General features: G+C 36.3%; 1 protein-coding gene across 1 annotated transcript in view; it reads left to right on the top strand.

Moving 5' to 3' along the window:
• The window catches only part of LOC128999433 (uncharacterized), a 99,239-nt gene that overhangs the window by 73,179 nt on the left and 6,472 nt on the right, over nt 1–19,588 (top strand). Inside the window, exons 9-26 of the mRNA XM_054425954.1 lie at nt 113–210; nt 1,981–2,121; nt 2,377–2,544; nt 3,971–4,110; nt 4,484–4,610; nt 5,731–5,850; nt 6,444–6,635; nt 7,465–7,587; nt 8,296–8,500; nt 11,324–11,480; nt 12,552–12,651; nt 13,434–13,536; nt 14,534–14,682; nt 15,715–15,827; nt 17,386–17,581; nt 17,808–17,910; nt 18,595–18,704; nt 19,273–19,457. Coding sequence (XP_054281929.1) covers nt 113–210; nt 1,981–2,121; nt 2,377–2,544; nt 3,971–4,110; nt 4,484–4,610; nt 5,731–5,850; nt 6,444–6,635; nt 7,465–7,587; nt 8,296–8,500; nt 11,324–11,480; nt 12,552–12,651; nt 13,434–13,536; nt 14,534–14,682; nt 15,715–15,827; nt 17,386–17,581; nt 17,808–17,910; nt 18,595–18,704; nt 19,273–19,457 — 2,530 coding nt within the window. The remainder of the gene's footprint in view (nt 1–112; nt 211–1,980; nt 2,122–2,376; nt 2,545–3,970; nt 4,111–4,483; nt 4,611–5,730; nt 5,851–6,443; nt 6,636–7,464; nt 7,588–8,295; nt 8,501–11,323; nt 11,481–12,551; nt 12,652–13,433; nt 13,537–14,533; nt 14,683–15,714; nt 15,828–17,385; nt 17,582–17,807; nt 17,911–18,594; nt 18,705–19,272; nt 19,458–19,588) is intronic.

Here is a 19,588-nt window from a genome sequence, read left to right on the forward strand (position 1 = left end):
TCCAGTAATCAAAGCAGCAAATAAATACATTTGTATATATGCACATAAATTATGTTATAGTAGGTATAGTTTCTCTCTGGCTTATTGTGTTAACTTTGTTTCTTGATTTCAGACATATTGGTAGGAGTACCATCCCTTCAAGCTCACAACTTGGAGGCCAAATTGAGGGAAGAAAGGTGTCGATATCTGGCTGCTGAACTGGTTTGTCGGGTAAGCTTAAGATCATTTGGAATCCAACTTCTAGATTGAATATCTGGAGATTTGTCATTCGTGAAATGTTGCTTGACACTAATTCAAATTAGCAATTAGAATTTGAGAAAGTACACTTGGTATTCAAGGCATCCAGTCAATATATAAGGAAATAAAAACATGTTGTAATAAAGTAGTATCTTAATTTGATTTAAAATTATTTTGGATAGAACAATTTTTCTAGTGATAAAATAAAAAAATTGGCTAAAACCATAAATAATTTCAAAATATTTGTAACAGTACAGTAGACTAACTAATTGGGGTGCTGCAAATAAATTTTACTATCAAGAGTTTTGAATTTTTAAGAGGTTCAATTTAATGGGAGAAAAAAACCATTTGAATTACAAAGAGTAAAATTTTTAAATTAGCTTTTAAATTATAAATTGAGGCTGTATCTGCTAAAAGGGCCTAAGTCAAGATGGGTCCATTTAAAGAACAATAACATTTTCGCTCCGTCATGTCTTCTAGTATAATCTTTAAAACCTGGAATGGTGTATTTTAATTTGTTTGGTTCGTATGACTCTTAAAGTCAGCTGGCGTCACTAGGGCCTTTAAGCATAGACGACTGCCAACGCTGACAGCCGAACATAACCTCTAAACTTAAAAAGGGATTATCTAAAAACATCAGTTTTTGAGATAGTCCCATTTAGCAGCTACAGCCGCAATTTCTTTTGTAACTTAGTGTGTTGCCAAGCGGCTGCAACCTTTATGTTGTGTTTGGTGGAAAAAATTGAAGTTTCACATTTCACAAATGGGGAACCTTTTTGTGGGCCAAACAATTGGACAAGATCATTTTATGATTTCATATATGTATCCGTATAATATTACCTACTCATTGAACAAATCACTTGTCATCCAAGCCCTTTTTGTTTGACGGATAAGTTATAAGCATATACAAGTATATAAGCATTGACTTGTCTTTTTAATACCTGGGCTCTGATGCTATTCCAATAAGCAAACAGTGTTAACTAGATCATTAAATTACTGCTCTAACTTATCACCAAGAAGCTACTGTGAATGGCGGAATGTATAATTTCCTGCCATGACTGGAATAAAGCTATAAATTCACCTCTGTCCCTTTGAATTATTGAGAGTTCTACCGACAAAACTTTGAATTACTAGGTGTTCAAAATCGGCCTACTATCTACTTGGACTTAAAAATACTGAGCTTGTCAAAATGCACATAAAACTTTGAAATATCAAGAGATCTTCTACATACCGAGCTTTTTATCTTAAATTACCAAAAGTTTTGATTTAACACTAAATACCGAAACCCCGGTCCGACAGGCCCATGGGAATTTTTACAAACGCATGTTGTCAACACTGTTTACTTGGGGGATTCCATTCCCCCAATACCTTCCCCCCTTTTCCTCCCCTACCTGTTGATATATTGTTTTCATTTTGCGTGGGTGCCGTGACCTTGACAGGTTGTCTATTCATAACATGCCCGCCTCAGAAGCCCAGCGTTAGTGTATTTTAAAGCACGGTCTCACAGGCCCAGGGTTTGGTTTGTGTGTCTCTAAGCAGGATCCATTATTTTCAAATAGGATCTTACAGACTGGGGGTTTCGGTTAGCGTCAGCCTGAGTAGGATTTCGGTATTAGTGTTAACGAATGTTTGAATTACTAAGAATAGACTGTATAAGAAGTTGAGATGTTCATAAGTTGTATTTCTTTTGTTGTACTTTAATCACCTTGTCTAATGCCTGATATGTTTGGTGTGTTGCCGCAGCCAGAGTTTGAAGATTCGTTGGAGTCACTGTGTGGGTTTGTCCGTAGACAGCTGCGTAGAGCTGCCACCGAGAAGTTTGAGGTGGAGAGGGAGTCTTGTCACCCTCCCGTCCCAATACCCTACCTCTTCCTAACACCCAAGGTAATATTACTTTATAACTACACCTTAGAATCAGTTATGTATTAAATCTTAACTAGAAATAATTTACTACACATCTAACCTAATTTAAACCCTATGAACTCTTGTGCACTATTCAGGAACTTACCATGTATTTTTAAAGTTTTTTTCACGTTATGAACACTATAACAGGTTGTTTTATCCGACCAGGGGCTTGGTCCTGTGGTGGCTGGATATGAAAGGTTTAAAACCATTTAAACTTTCAACTTATTTGTGCAGGGAAGTGAGCTGGACTTGCGACTGTTCAGTAGGGACGTGATGAGACACGCACTGCCCATCCTTGTCACCATTCTGGAGAGGGAGACTCGTGGGTGGTTCCTACACTTCCGGGAGAGGCTCATCTCCGAACTGAGGGCGCAGAAACTGCCTGACGATGAGATAGAGAGGGTAAGTTGACGTACTCCCGCCACAGTAAACCTGTAGACTACAGAATTTTCATTTGTCTGATTGGAAATGTCAAATTTATTCCTGATTCAAATAACATTAGGATTAATGATACTTAGGTTCGCTGATATAAGGAGGAAAAAGGTTTTTTTTTGTAACATATTTATAGTGTAGTATGAAATAAACTGATTTGCCAATTTTGATCAAATTAATTACAAAATTATAGGCTATGTTGAGCCAAAAATGTTGTAATGTAAATTTGGCATTTATATTGTTTTAAGAACAATAAATTTTTAATAAACCTAACTTTATTTTTTTATTTTTCATTGTTTTATATTTAACCAAACAAATAATTCAATTTCAGACGTTTGGTTCCCAGCAGTGGCCTGGAGAGATTTTTAAAACTGTATGTTTTTTGGTGTGAGTTTATATTTTACTGGAGTGATTTCTAAGCTTTAAGCGACAAGTTTTACATTTTGGAAATGTTTAACGCTTGATTTGGTTTGTTTTGTTGTTAATATTGAATTTTGAAGTAATCACAAAAGTGTGTTTCTATTCAAACAAGTCAAGGGCACATGATAAAAAATAGGTGCCTGGCACAAATCCTGTAGCGTTTTTACTTGGGTGCAAAGTGCCTAGAGATGTGCCATGTGACTGCTTTTAACTTCACTTAAGTCACTTTTCCTTCAGACAAAGACGAAGGTATCTTTACTTTTTTTAATAATCTAGTGTTTCTTTCTTAGTTTAACAGTATGTATGAAAATGAAGTATCATTTTTGTTTGGATAGAAATGTATAATTTATTTATAACATAAATATAGTTTATTTATTCTCCAAACACACACAACTAGTGACTACCAGCAGAATATTACTATAGCATAGATAAATAAGGTACAGAGGACAAATTTAATGGTGCTTTTAAGTGGTGTCTAGGACAAAGTCGAATATTGCCCCTCTCGCCCTAATGTACTTTAAAGCTCACAGTGCTCGCCTCTCGGGCTCTTCCTCGCTCATTACAAGTATTTTTCCCTTAGCGTGTATGTATACTAGAGGTAAAAGTGCATGGTTGTCCCATAAGCAAGTTTCCTCTGTACCTTACTTCTCGGTGATAAGTTCGTCCTGGGGTAACTTCAAGCTGACCACGATACGATCTCACCAACCTCTTCTTAAAAAATACAAGCCTGAACTAATGAAAAGATTGGGGAAGTTGATCCTCCAACTTCACACCTTTCAATGAATGCAGTTTTTACTTATTCTCATTTTGCTATACATTCTAATGGAATTTGTTCATAATCTCAGCAAGTTTTTTACATGACTCTCTCTCTAAATGGCTTGGATAAATATTTTTAATCTTGTCCACTTTTTGCTTATTTCTGATTCTTTTTTAGTGGAAATAAAAATCTAAGAAGATTAACTCAATAATGTTTTAGGAGGTTAACCAGGCGGTGATGCGGGAGTATCTTCAGAGGGTGTACTCAAGTATACTCGGCAACACTGAGCTACAAGCTTTGGGAGAAGGAGTACCACAACTGTTGGTACAACAAGCTCAGAGTGTTGTGCTCATGTACAGGTTAGTAAGTGGTTCTGATACAGTATTATAGAACATAGGGGCAGGTTTAGAGCAGGTTATGGTAGCACCCCTATTCATTTAGAGTGAGCAGAGGTTTTGTTGAAATCACAACTTCTTCATTTTTTTACATACATCATGCTTTATGTCAATAAATGACAGAAGTAACTATAAAGTTACTAACCTGTAGCAAAACTCTTTTGGATCCATCAAAAGTCTGATATTTCAGTGTACCATTAATGGAATAATTACATTTGTATAACCAAAGCCAAGTCATGAATCAATGAAACCTTTATTCACAAAAAAACTTTCCAAACCTACTAATGATTTATGTTAACCCCTTAATAATTAAATTTCTTCATCGTTACACTTGCAGAGCTGTGGAGAATGTTCAGTGTAAGCTGCGCAAGACGAAGGAAACGTTGACCCAGAGTCTACAATACACTCATCCCATCCTGAGTAGGATTGGTCCTTGGATGAGAGACAAGCTGAGGAGTGCAGAGGTGAGAGACAAGTCAAACAATAATCTTGTAACATTTTATCTTACTTACTTACTCTTAATCCCATGGATACCCTGGGTGGTATTTAGCCTTGCCAACAAGTTGCCTCCCTGTCTACCAAATCTTTTTGTCTCACTCTCAATTTTCGCAAATCTTTCTCCACCTGGTCCTTTCAGCCATTCTCGAGTCTTCCTTGAGAAATTTCTTCCTACTGGATTTTGCCTCCAAACTTCTTGAATTAGTTTCTAATCTTACTGGCGATAATTTGAAATGAAAACAAGTTAATTGTATCTTAACACTGTTCTCTAGGTAGGTGAAAATTTGTCAAAACAGTGTAGAATTTGTTTTGAATTTCTCTGCCATTTGTGCCAGTACTACTGGTATTAGTGTGATAAAATGTCATTTAATACGTTCAATACCGCAATAGTACTAAATTTGTCATTCATATAGACCAGCGAAGCACATATGCGACGGCCAGTTTGTACCAATAGACTGGTCATATTAAAATAGAATGACATCGCATATTTGCTTCGGTGTCCCAATGTTATTAAAAAGCTTATATCTTTGTAACAGTCTATTTGAAGGCCTTGAATTCTCTGCAGTGGTTTACAGGGATGTCTGTCGTATATGTGCATCACTTGGTCTGAGGATATGATTATTAGTGATGTCATATTATGATTGTTGGCAAAAGTGTTTTTTACTTTGCTGCATCACTGGCCCTTGGTCTGCGAGTACTGTTGACCAAGTGACACCTGGTCTATGTGTAATATTAAAATGTATACCTCGGTCCGTGGCAATGACCGAAACATCGCATATATGCGGCGATCGGTAGCGAACGTGTTAAGGCTAATTAAATAAGTTTTAAAGCATTTTGGCCGAGGGGGGAAATATTTCAGTTTCTAATACTATGTATTGGTATGGTACAGTTACCATTAATTCATAATCTTTTTCAGCAAAATATTTTTACTCAGTATAACCACTCCTTAATTCAACTGAATTTATTTGAAGGATTACTCGAGAAGTTGAACTCAGTAATATTTATTAAGTATCATTTTAATTTTATTATTTTTCCTAAGTAATATTTTGCATGTATTAATCTAATATTTTGTTTATTCTTTCACAGGAGAAATTTATAGAGGAGTGCAAGTGGAGCGCACACGAAGAGGCTTTGATGTTATGCAACAACCAGCATCTGCAGCAAGCCGTGTACTTTCTGCACAGAGACCTTACGTTCATGAAGGAGGTATGTGACTAGTGTGGCCGAGGCAGTGTTAAGTATATAAAGTCCTGTGTTAGAAGTTTGTTTTAGGTGATGGTATGTTTACGTTATTTGAGAAATAATTGCGGACATTTTCCATTACAATTATTTAGAAACCAGTTTTCACGACACTTCAATATCTGGAAATGATCTTGTTTTCAGTTGAGAAAGTAACTAAAACATTACAAGATTTCTACAAAGCTGTATTAGTTCTCAAGTTGATCTGTTTGTAGAAGTCAAAAAAAGAAACATGAAACCAGACAGAAAACTTTAGTACAAATAGAAAGTAAGGGAATATTAGGATGGTAATTTAATTGATGCAAACTCAATTTTTTACAACAAATGAATTGTATACAATGTTCTCATTTTTCAAGTTTGATCAAAAGAAGCTTTAGGCATAATATGAATACAGTTATATTTAAATATTATTTAAACATAACTGTATACATTTTCTATTATCCTTATCCATTTTCGTCATCACTTAATCAATTTTTCAGCAGGTAATTTGATCCAACTATCCTTATCTATTTCATAACTGCTGAAACCTTCATAAACGTAATCTCTCGTTTACTTTCTAGAGAGAGCCAGTTCTGCTCAAAGAGCTGCGTAAGGTAAAGACCCCCACACGGGTGTTTCAATGGCGCACCCAGATTTGGTTCCCCCGCAACTGGGTGGTGCGCCGTTGTTTCCAAGGCACCAGTGAGGTAGTTCCCACAGTGCTTAGCGGGACTGCCACCAGCATAACAACACCCCGGAGCGATCCTAGTCAGGTAAGGATAAGTGGATTGAAGAATCTATATTGGATTTTTTTACCCAGCCTAAATGTCAAAAGGTTGGTTAGTCGTGGCTCAGTCGGTACACTGAAAAGTAAGGTACAAAAGAAACTTGAATGGTACACTTAACAGGTGTCTAGCACAAGTTGCTAGTATCTAGGGAAAATGCAACACCGCCGACCTTATCGTTATTTAATTTAACGCTCATAATGGAGGAAGACCCTCTGCCCTGTGCGATAGGAATTTCCACATAGTCTCACCGCCTGGGCTCTTCCTTTTTCGTCACAAGTATATTTTTGACACAAAATACTAGAGCTGAAAGCGCACGGTCGTTTCATAAGCAAGTTTTCTCTGTACCTTACTTGTAAGGTCAGCAGAAGTCTACTGATTTGTGGTAGCAATATCGTAGGTTTACGTCCTGGTGCTGTCTCTAATAATTATCACTTCAGTTCTTCCTTGTAAATGTCTTACCGGCCCTTGCTTTGCTAGACTTGTTTAAGGACCAGCCAGTAGCCTATGTGGATTGGCAAATTCAAGGTTAAATTATAATATTTGACCTTGATTATTATCTAAAAACCAACCTCTTTTATTTAAAAATTTACTAGGCTATTTCTATTACCAACTAAATTCGTCTCATGGTTATTTAAAACCAAGTTGATTTGTGGCTTTGCAAACATAAAAGTTGTCTTGTGCCTCTTGACTTTTGTTTCAACTCATTCTGGGTCTTCCTAGAGGTAAAACCAAAGTAGTTTCCTTTTACGCCTAATCATCATTGTGTTTTTACCAGTTGTGCCAATGAAGTGGTAATGTTTAGGTTTTTTTGCAGCCAGTGTTCCTGGTAGAGAAGGAGATGGTCCGTACGACCACCACCAGATGGCCCATGTGGAGGTGGATCAACTACTGCCATCGTACTTGGAGCTTCTCCTGGAACGCCATGTTCTTCTTTGGGGTGAGAAAACGTGGAAACTTTTATTTATTGTTTAAAACAGTGGAAAAAGGAATCTTCCTGTCTTCTGCTGTTTCACCATATTTCCAATCATCTGGTAAAGATAATAATGCTAGAATACAGCAATACGATTTTTTAAAATTATGATTTCATCACTGTTACTCAGCTATTACATTTTAATCGGCTGGTATTCCTAACTCCTGAACGTACAATTTACAAGTTACTAAAGCATTTAAAGGAAAGCCATTTTGCTGGTTACAGAGTTTTTGGGAAAATAGGTACAATGGTAATACTTTGTAAGTTGGTAACAAACATATGAAAAAAATAAGTAAATTGGGTAATGGGCCAATTCCTAGACTGTTTGATTCTGATATAGAATCCTTTCATAAAATATTTACTTCAATTCTTAATGTTGAAAATAATTACAGTTCCAGACCAAATTTAGATACACCGTACATTTAAAAAAGTAGAGTACAATGCCAACCATTTGGGAATTTTTTATTTTTGTTTTTCAGGACAGGATTCTGTGGTCAAAAATTGACAATGACACTGTGATCAGGTGAATATTTTCACAACAGTTTACATAACAGTAACAGAAAGTCAACGGAACTTTTGATCTGTGGTACAACCTTGTGGCTATAGGCTATGTTTTGTTGTTCTATTCAAGCTACAACTAAGTATCACAGCTGCTAATCAGCTGATCTTTGACAGGTGGTCGTGCCGTGGTGCAGTCCTGTGTCTTTGAGAGCGTTGTTCTGCCTCGCTCTGTTTACACCTGACCTAGAACTCTCTCAGGTCAATGGAACTCTCTTCCCTCGCAAAAGTTCGCTCACCCCAACTCTATCGTCTAGACTTCTCTCTCTGTGGAGGCATATCTCAAAAAGTAGGACACACTTTGAAACAAAACCTGATACAGGTGAGTGTAGTGTCAAACTTAGTGTAGACATCTAAATATATAAAAGGCAAAGCCCTCACTGACTTACTGACCCACTCACTTATCACTAATTCTCCCACTTCCCATTTACATAGGAGGCTGAAATTCGGTACACCGATTCTTTGGGCATTAAATAGGAAAACTAAGTAGTTTTTATTCTGATCGGGCTTTCGGGCTCCGCCCCAGTGGCTCTGGAGTTTCCCATGTTAACCTTATGATTTTTCATATTTAAAAGGAATTAATGAATCTTAACAGCTATTTCAATTAAACAAGTTGGTTCTGTTCTATGATGTTCAATAGCATTAAAGTTACAAGGATTACCAACAGGGTGCAGCACTATTATTTTTTTAATTTATGACAACAGCTAATTTGCAACCAAAAGGTGAGTGAGCGTAGCGAACGAACTTCAACCTGGAGGCGAGTTAGCATAGCGAACGAGCTAATCTATATAAATAAAATTAGAGTTTTGTCTGTACATTGCTCAGAATCATAAACTTTTAGGTTATTTTTACGTTTTATACATTAGAGAAACCGAAACAAGTCTCATCTAAATTTCTGTCTGTCTTCCTGTCTGTTACGACCCAAGAGCCATTTTATGCGGCCTACTCCTGAAAAACGAGAGTACCTATCAAGTTCCAAATCATTTTAATGTATTCACTGGATTGGCAAGATTGTCTTTAGCCATTAAAATATGGCGTCACCACTTTGTAAATAAAATGACGGACGTTTAAAAACCAAATTTTGTGCGATTTTTTGTAAAGTTTTCTCCCAATGTTTAGCACATATTCTTCCATGAAATAACGAACAGCTGTTCAAATCAAGATTATTTCTTCTAGCTGTCACTGATGTGTTTACATTGAATGTTGTTTACAAATACAGCAACCATTTCCGATCACGTTTTGAAAGCAAATCCAAACCAGATTAAAAAAGTTTTTCCTTACATAACGGATTTAATTAATCGCAAGTGCAATAATATGTAGGGTAACAGTAAATGAAAATAGAGATTCTTTGTCCATAAAATTGTTCTTGAGTTTTGATAACCGGGAAAAAGACCTCGAATCAGTGTTGATATATGGCTGGGAAACTTACATTTTTTAAATGAGCGTTTTCAGTCGAGACTCGGCACACGACCGACGCGCGTCTACTTGTCCATAGTAAAAATAAAAGTAGGCCTACCGTGTGTTTATGTTTTATTCGTCATGTGTATAAGTGTACAGTTCGCGTATGTGTTTCAAAAACTCCAAGACGCACCTAATGGGGAAACTCAAGACCATATATTATTACTGATGATGGCGATTTATTTTCGCCGAAATGCATCTCCTGTAATAGGATACATTAGGATCAACCAGCGGACACAGGCAATTTAGCCTTTTATTGATTGTCATACCAATCCGGAACAACAACAAACGACATAAAATGAAGTTATGTATAATAAACTAGCTGTACCCGCGGGCTTTGCCCCACTTCATAAGTGAGCTCGTTCGCATGGCTCAATCACGTCCTGGTTGAAGTTCGTTCGCTACGCTCACTCACTTTTAGGTTGGAGCTCGTTCGCTGCACTCACTTGCCTTCAGGTTAGCTCGTTCGCTACGCTAACTCGCCTCCAGGTTGAAGTTCGTTCGCTGCGCTCACTCACCTTTTGGTTGCAAATTAGCTGTTGTCATAAATGTAAAAGAAATAATAGTGCTGCACCCTGTTGGTAATCCTTGTAACTTTAATGCTATTGAACATCATAGAACAGAACCAACTTGTTTTATTGAAACAGCTGTTAAGATTCATTAATTCCATGAAAACTCATAAGGTTAACATGGGAAACTCCAGAGCCACTGGGGCGGAGCCCGAGAGTCCGATCAGTTTAAAAACAGCTTAGTTTTCCTATTTAATGCCTAAAGAATCAGTGTACCAAATTTCAGCCTCCTAGGTAAATGGGAAGTGGGAGAATTAGTGATGAGTGAGTGAGTGAGTGAGTCAGTCAGTGAGGGCTTTGCCTTTTATATGTATAATAAATGGTTTGGCCAGCATATCTGAAAATATGCAAACCAACTGCTGTTCTTTATATAAGAAGGTTTCAACTGATTACTATAAGATCCCCGTGCGTAGAATGGGTACACAGCTAGTAAGCTATAAGTTAAAAGATTGATTTGAGTGTGATTTTTGGGTTGAAATTTTGATCAGTTTTTGTTTAATAGGTTGTCAGATTTTGCACTGTTTTTGGTTGTAAATGAATAAAATTACCAACCACTAATTTATATTTCAGCTTAAATATTGGTTGGCAAACCTGTTGGTAATGTTAGGTTTATGTTGTTACGAGGATTTTTTTTTATGACAGCTGATGTCTAACACAATCATTGTTTCCCAAGCTCAAATTAATAACAGTGAGAACAACCAGTCGATTAGTTATCCATTTGACTACTTAGCCTTTTAGTCTTTGTATTAGAACATTTGCATGTTGATCATTGGCAATAGATTTGTACTTGCAAGAACTTAACCAGCAAAATCAACAGAAAGAAATTTAATTTTGCATTTGGCAACACTGCTCATACTTCTCCATTTACGAAAATTTTAATGTTTCTCTCTGGTATTCGCAGGGTACAAAACTTTTTTTCTAATTATTGTTTGTCCTCTGTTATACTAACCAATGTCTAAAGTGTGTTACATTTACCTATCTATTTGACAGCACACTTACCTTAGGGTACGTCAAAATCACTTAAAACGTCCTTCAGATTTTACATGTGGACTGTCTACTCGTACCATCCAAAGTCCAAAGTCAATGGTTATATGCAACACAGCTGTTTTTGTTTGCAGGCTTTATAGGTAAAGGTTTGACAAGGCAACTGAACAGAGTCTGGAACTACGGAGTGAAAGGCATGATGGGAACTTTAGCTCTGGTCGTGATATTTCCAGCTATCTGCTTATTAGTCAGCTTACTTAGTTTGCTGATAGCAGTCACTGCGTTCCTATGGTAAGTGTCGCCATTTTGTTACTGTCTGACATAAAGTTTGCCAGTGATTATAGCTACATTTTATATGCAAGGTCTAATGAAGGCATATTATATCGATCCATCTTGTTGGCCTTGGTACGGTGTGTGGCCCACAGGTTATGTTCTTGGAAGTCTCCTCTAGGTATTGGCTATCTTCTGCTAGATTAGAAGAGCATTTGAAGTTGACCCCTGAGCTATGGCTTGCCTAAGAGAGACATTAATCAATCAGTTACCTAAAGCTAAAAATGCACGAATAGCAATTGAGAGCAGAGTAGAGCAGATTCTTCTCTAATTCTGCCTTAATTTCGACATTCGGATCACTTTTTACAAATTGAAACAAGTTATGATATTCACCATTTATGTAATTTCTCTCATAAACTTAATACAACCATTTCAATAGACTACACACACATTAAATAATGTTTTTATTTTCACAGCAGAACAAACTGATACAAGATACAAAAATTTAATAAAACCAATGCAACATAGAATAAAATTATATTTATCCCCACAATATATGGGGCCCAAAATTTATAATAAGCTGCCTTCAACAATCAAAGAAATTGATTGAATATCAAAATAAAAAAAATAAATAAATAAAAAAAAACACTTATGCATTCTGGGGAAAGCATTTTATTCACTGGAAGATTTCCTAACAAATGTGTAATTATTTTTAAGTATTCAATATTTTGGTTGATGTTGTTATGTTACAATAGATTTTAGTTTTATGACAAATCACCTGTCAATTATTGATGTAATTTGATGATAAATAAATAAATAAATGGTATACAACAACTTCCTTCTAAACCTAGTGCCATTTTTTTTCTACGCTAGTGGCATTTTACAAAAGGTCAAACATGAGAATAAATGTTTATTGGATATGCCAACAGTTGAACTCGTCCCTTCCGCACCAAAGTCCGAGACGCTAACCACTAGGCTAGCTACACACCCACCCTTTGTTTTTTTAACTTGACGCCGTTGCTCCCTGTTGCTTGTCACTGCGTATGTGTGACGTAGTCGCTCTCAATCATTACTTATGTGTTTTTACCGTAGGATGCCGGTGACCGTTTTGGTTCTACACCTGGTTATGGTGTTGCTATGGGATCTGGACTGTCCAGTAACTACAAGACCTAAATATCTTGTCATATTGCAGGTAAGAGTTATGTGCCTAAGTTTAAATCAAATCTAACTCTATCGAAGTACAACTCGTGGAAAAGGAAAGTTTTTTAAGTGGCTTTTAGGAAATAATTTTTAGTCAACTAGTTTTTTTCGTTTGTTCAAGAAAGGTTTCAGGCCGGGATTTTGAATTGTAGAATAAAGAGGATATCATCAGCTTGCTTACCTTGAAGAATTATTGTTCTTTTGGAGGTAAAAGCACTTGACTAAGGGAAGGAATGGATATACAACTAACTTAGTGAAAAGTTCCACAGTTCAGGTCTCACAAAAAATTACAAAATAAATTAATTAAATTACATTTTACTCTTATAAAGGGTTTTAGCATTAGGTAGTCCATGGTACGGAAGATTTCAGTTAGGTGCATTACATTCTTTGGGACCTCAGTTCTCATAAAAAATTTGGTATGGCACGACAATGATGATTGTTGTGTTGGTAGTGTGTATTTCAGTGGTGATTGTCGTGTTGGCAGGCCCTGGTGTGGGACGTGGGCATCCTAGGGTTGCTGCAACCAATTGCAGCTCTCACAGTTGCATTGGTTCCACAGTTCAGGTCTCACAAAAAATTACAAAATAAATTAATTAAATTACATTTTACTCTTATAAAGGGTTTTAGCATTAGGTAGTCCATGGTACGGAAGATTTCAGTTAGGTGCATTACATTCTTTGGGACCTCAGTTCTCATAAAAAATTTGGTATGGCACGACAATGATGATTGTTGTGTTGGTAGTGTGTATTTCAGTGGTGATTGTCGTGTTGGCAGGCCCTGGTGTGGGACGTGGGCATCCTAGGGTTGCTGCAACCAATTGCAGCTCTCACAGTTGCATTGGTCATCTGCCCTATCATGTCCTGCACTGTAGCTACTGGTGAGTGGGATATCTACAATACATTCGAAATAGTATTGGAAATAGTTTTGTACCTTCAAAATTACTTTATATTGAATAGGATATAACTAAATACTTTAATACCTTTGCAGGTGGATTGTGTTCATTTTAATTGTGTTGGTAGTAATTTCCGCAATTTTATTCATGATGTTGGCATTATATTCAGAGGTTAATCTTTATCTTGTTAGAATGTGGGGTTTTATGGAAAAATCACTTTGCTTAGCAATACCAGTATGTAAGGAACAGATGCAGGATTAGCTGATACTTTATGTAATTTATTCTTTATCGAGGCAAATTGAGGACCTCAAATCCTTCATACAATAAACCTCTAAAATAAAAATGATAACTTTCAATGAACAAAAATAAACCGACAAAGTTTTTAATGTAACAGATAATGAAATAAAATAAAATGTTTTTGTCTCCTTAACATACAGTAACACACACATACATACTCTGCTGTACCCCCCAATGCATACCATCCCACCAAGCCTTCCATCCAGTTGAGGTAATATTCTTCGATTGACACTGTCAATGGGAATACGTTTTTAAAGATCTAATGGTATTAGGTACGGAGTTCAGCTAAGAAAAGAACTTCAAGCAGTTAATAGGACACAAACAGTTCAAAACTAACGTTAACACTAAATATTAACTTAAACTAATCATGAACTTATTATTTCGCCTCTAAGTGGTTTCTTTAGAAATTATTATTTTTAGTGTCTATTATTTATTTTTAGTGTATTTTCCGAAGGTACATTTCTCTTTAGTTTAACCTAAAGTTTCTATTGGTTTTTCTGAATATGGGAAAATATTTATCGGCGTGATTTGTATTTGGATTTGTTATGTTGGCAGTATGTGTCCTGAGGTATAATTTTAATTTACATATATTGCTTGGCAATATGTATCCTGAAGTAAAATTAACATTTTTTTTGTGTTGGCAGTATGTATCCTGAGGTATAATTTGTATTTGTTATGTTGGCAGTGTGTATCCTGAGGTACTGGTTGAGGTTAGCCTATGACTCGCTCATGTTTCACCTGCTCATCAAGAAGAGAGCCAGAGTCCCAGCCTGTGATGGTTTCCTCATCAAGAGAATTGCTGGTCCCGGTTTGACCTCTGATTATTACTATCAGGTAATTATAGATTTTATGATTTATGTAAGTGCCTCTTATTGCTTTTTCGAAAATTTTTTTTTCATTATTTTGAGTGTCTTCAAAACCTAAGTGTAATAGCAAAGTAAGGTAATGTAACCTAAGTGACGCAGAAACACACAAAATGAAAAAGAAAGAAACTTTTTCAGACTCCCAAAAGTTAACATTTCTTCACCTGATTGACAGTAAAGAAGACTTTGATAAATTTGAGAACGTTGTGGAAATTTTACATTACTGTTATAAAAATAGTAAGATGGAAGTGCCAAGAAAATTTGAAATATCCAAATCCATTAAAACCTAAGATCCTGCACTAAAGCACAAACTCCACTTCAAGTCTGATGATATTTTTAAAACCATTCCTCTGCTGTGGCAACTCATTTGAATCACCTCACCATTGACTGATTACAATGATAGTAGGACACTGCAATCCAGAACTGCAAATAACCAAGGTTTCTATATTATAGCAACATAAAGGGTATCCCTTAAGTAGATAGCCAAACTCCGGGAAATGGTTCTATGGGTCAAAATAAAGAGAAAATCAAGAAGGAAATTATTTCCAAAATCACAGCAAGTTCAAAAAGATCAATTGATAAAATAGCTAAAATATTAAAGTTTTAGCTGTATAATATAGTTTGTCACTCGTCCAAAATGTGTCAACCGGACTCGTGTGGTAATCTCAACTACACTTGTCCGGTGAACACCTATTTTCTCGGCTGTTTTTTTTTTATGTACCACGTTTACATCCTAGGACGCTAGTTCTAGCCCGGAACAGTTTTTCACATTAGCCTACTTCTTCAAGCTAGTCCTAGAGGGTTGCGGCATTATCACATGGATAAAATCCAATGGTGATTGGCGGGATTTTAACCCAGGACCCTGAGCACCGAAGCCCTGCGCTCTACCACTAGACCAGGTCGCCCACCAAACTCTACTGGTAACGTAATATACTATTTCATTGAATACCTTCTACATCACAAACATTACTATCCCATCTTCTAATACACACTTACTTCACAGATAAGGCCAGAGCAGGCATTGGCTGCATTTGAAGCCAAACTGGAGCTTGACGAACTTACCGCTTATCAACACCAGATGGAGCAGAAGATTCTTCAGCCTCAGAAAGACTTCAGGTTGGGGCTGTAAATTATTACTACTTCCTGCTTTTGGTGTGCTTATGTTTGACACTTGAATCCTTGGTACCGAAACTTGTTGATGAGATAATATAAATAAATAATGTACGTCATGGTTAGGCTTCCACGTACACATATACTGTGGATTTTATTTTCCAGTTGGTCCAAGTTTAATCCTGACTAAGGGTTGTGCGCATTCCATCGATTCTGCCATCATGAGATCTGATAAAAACCAATTTTGCTTTAAGAGGTGTGTCAGAAGTTGAAGCACATAAAATGACATTAAATCCTAACTGTTGAAATGTGACAGATTGATATAGTTGTTAAGGCCTATTCTCTCTCATTAACAGTTATGTGACATAAGACCCTAATGGTTTGACATAGATAGGCCTATTCTCTTGCAAAGTGTGTCGTGCAGGATAGTTTGGAGGACGTGTGGGGAGTCTCGCTAAAATGTGCTTAATCCATTGTCAGGATTAAACTGGTACCAAAAGGATACAAACAGTAATTTAACATTATTATTTGACATGCTGTAAGTCTTTGTGCAATGACCGTGTCATACTTTATACTTTACTTTATACTTTTCTTTGAAATGGCGACCATACAAAGTAGGTATTTTAAGCCAAGTATGAATGGAGATGAGTGTATGATGAGTGGCGCGATCTTGTAGTCTTGTTAGTGTCTAAGGTCGACACATTCCTTAGACACAGCTGTTAATTAATAGCCCATACTAAGCGCGACTAATGGCGACTAAGGATTCAATTCATAATAGATGAATACTTATATTCACCACGTTCTAGTCACAAAATTTTGACACGGTCGTCACCAGAAGACTTAAAAACCATAGGCCTACATAACGATAGAATATATGCTTTCATAAAGTACTATTGAATCACGTTTTGTAAATCTATCTATCTTTTTTATCACATCTGTTGATTGTTTTCATCCATCTTGATGAACATAATAGTATATTACAATTACACAACAGGCCGGGAAGTAGTTGTTTACAATTCAAGCATAACAGTTTGTTAACGAGTTCCATTAAAACTTTCCCAGCTGAGTTGATTAAACCTTCCCAAAATTACACCATATTTTTTTTTAAAGGTAAAGGTAATCCTTTCCATTATTTATTGAGAAAGTGGAATGTAGCTGTCCAAACCTGTCCAATATTTATTGTGAAGCTTTGTTGGGAGTCTAAAGTAACTCATCACATTATGGCTTTTTGAAAAAAAGTTAGGTACTGTGAGTGATTGGTCATTTTACCAAACTCAGCAGATTTTACCGATCCCTTTATGTCTACATTTTCCTGCTCTAAATTGTTAAATTGTACAAACCTCATTGTCAAATTGCTAACAATATTTTTTTAGTTAACGTAAGTTTTTCAACACGTACCTGGTATACGGCTTTTTAGCAATACGTTTTGATGTCTGTTATTAGACTTAAAGGTAATAAAATGATTGTAAGCTATTGTAAAGGTAGCTTAAATCTAGAGGCACCAGTCCATCAAGATTCAACCTCAAGGATAAGTTTTTACTGAAAGTGATCTAACATGTTGTAGCCAGTTTGTGGAGGCGTGTTTTGGTCCGTTCTCTGCGACGTTGGCCCGCACGGGTCCTTACAAGACTTTGGAAAGAGAAGCTCAGGACTTGCTCACATGTCTACACGAGAAGCTTGATAAGCGGAGACGAGAATTGAGCTGCGGCCTGGCTCCCACAGTTCGTGCTAAGCTCAAGCTCACCAGACTCGACTTGAAGGTGAGCTTCAGTTCCTAGAAGTGCTAAGCCTTTCCTGCCATGCAAACAAAGCCTGATAAACAGTTAATTTAGTCTTTCTATCAAAACGGTTTTTAAGAATGTACTTTTGAAAGCATTATGAGTTTGATTTTTCAATATATTAATTAAATTTTGCCAATTCAATACTTAATTTATGTTTAAGGTTAGTAGTTTTTTTGATTCAACTATTGACACTATTGTTGTTCAGATTGCCATACAACAGGCTGCATTGATGATGGAGCGACTATACCCAGGGGGTGTGTGCGGCAGATGGGGCATTGGTAGCGAGGAGGAGTTTTGGGAGAGTAAAGGTAATAGTTTGGTAGAATTTGGAAATTCATATTAACCTATTGCGATATGAAAAACCATTATAGAACTACATTTGGCACCCGATCTGGCAACCCAAATTTCAAAACTCGTGTATAATATTTATGTAAATTCAAATTCTACTCATGCCCATGCACAGAACTTATTCGCTTCAATAGTTACTCAGTACCATTGTCTTTGCCATTTGGACCTATACTAGTGCTACTTGCAGACATTAAGACTGGGGCACAAAAGTAGTTCATAAGTGACGACTAGTGCTGAATATTGCCTATTCTCGAGAATTGGAATTCACAATCAATCTTTTACAACACTGTAACAATATAACTTTAACAGTTGTTTTTCATTTGTGTCTGTGAGACTTGTATATTATTCTATGGTTGCTAAGATTATTTTCAATACCACTCATAAAATTATGTGTTTGCTGTTAAAGAGGATTGGACAACAAATAATAGAAATTGCAATGGCTGATTGTTGCTCATATAAAACCAATGATAAAACCCTCCAGAAATATAGAAACATTCCAAAGAAACACTGTTGTGTTTTATTTTAATAGCATTTAAACTATTAAAGTAACGCAGGTAACTCGGACAGAAAATTAATGACAAAAAAAATAGTTTGTCCCTGTACTCCATACAGGCCCAAGTTGAAATTCAAACTGTTGTTCACAGGACTAAGTGCCCATGACTGGCCGGGTTTGGCTGGTTTAATATACACAGACATCTTCAGTCTTGACTTTCTCACCCCCTTGGACGACCAAGACACCAAGTTTAAATTGGAGGTGAGATATTTCTTTAAATGACATTTATAAATCATATAGCCGATGTGGATAAGAATTTTCTTTGTAAAATAAAATTTTGGTCAAATAACACCAAAAAGGACTGAATTTCAGCTTTTTCCATTAAATTAGACGAATGCAATGAACACTATTTTGTTTATAGCATTCAGTGTTTGTGTGTCTTCGGCCAAAATTGGCTTTTTCAGTCCGGTAATTGTACTATACCATGTTTAATTGTTTTTTACAAATTTCAAAAAGTTGTGATCACGTAATTAAAAAAATACAAGAACAAGATCACTCTAAATGCTTCAGAATAATATTAATTCAAAAACCGCTTGCACATTTGTTGCTAGGCTGTAGATTATTTATGCTTTTTACCAACAGCGTTGAACATAGGATCAAGGTTTTTAAATTAAAAATATACCCAGGTCAATGCAGTGATTCAAATTTTAATTTTAGGTCGGGTTGAATAAAAAAACATTACGATGTGCTGAAAAAGTTGAGAAAAATATTGTTTTTAAATATTCCAGTACTACTTTAATTAATTCATCATGAATCTTTTCCCATGTAGCCGGCCTCCCATGTAGACTTGTCACGCTACTCAGAGCTTGTCAGGTCTGCTGAGCTAGGTGCTGGTTGTCTGGATTTGTTGGGACCTGTGTACGCTCCTAGAGGAAACATACAAGTCCACTCTCCTTACCTGGACGTTGCTGCATTCAACCCCAGATACAAACCCGGGGCTTGTAGCAAGCAGAGGTGAGTAGAATCATAACTTTTGAATAATTGTTGTTACCATAAAGTTTTACCAGTTTTCCAATTTTTCTCTTGTACAAACTCTTCTTATTTTGCACTCTCTGTTGGCCATCCTCCTCTAATTAGTTTAAGTT

Source organism: Macrosteles quadrilineatus, unplaced genomic scaffold, assembly GCF_028750875.1.
Source record: "Macrosteles quadrilineatus isolate MER2022 unplaced genomic scaffold, UCM_ALF_1.0 Scaffold_8__2_contigs__length_117827958, whole genome shotgun sequence".
NCBI classification, from domain to species: Eukaryota; Metazoa; Arthropoda; class Insecta; order Hemiptera; family Cicadellidae; genus Macrosteles; species Macrosteles quadrilineatus.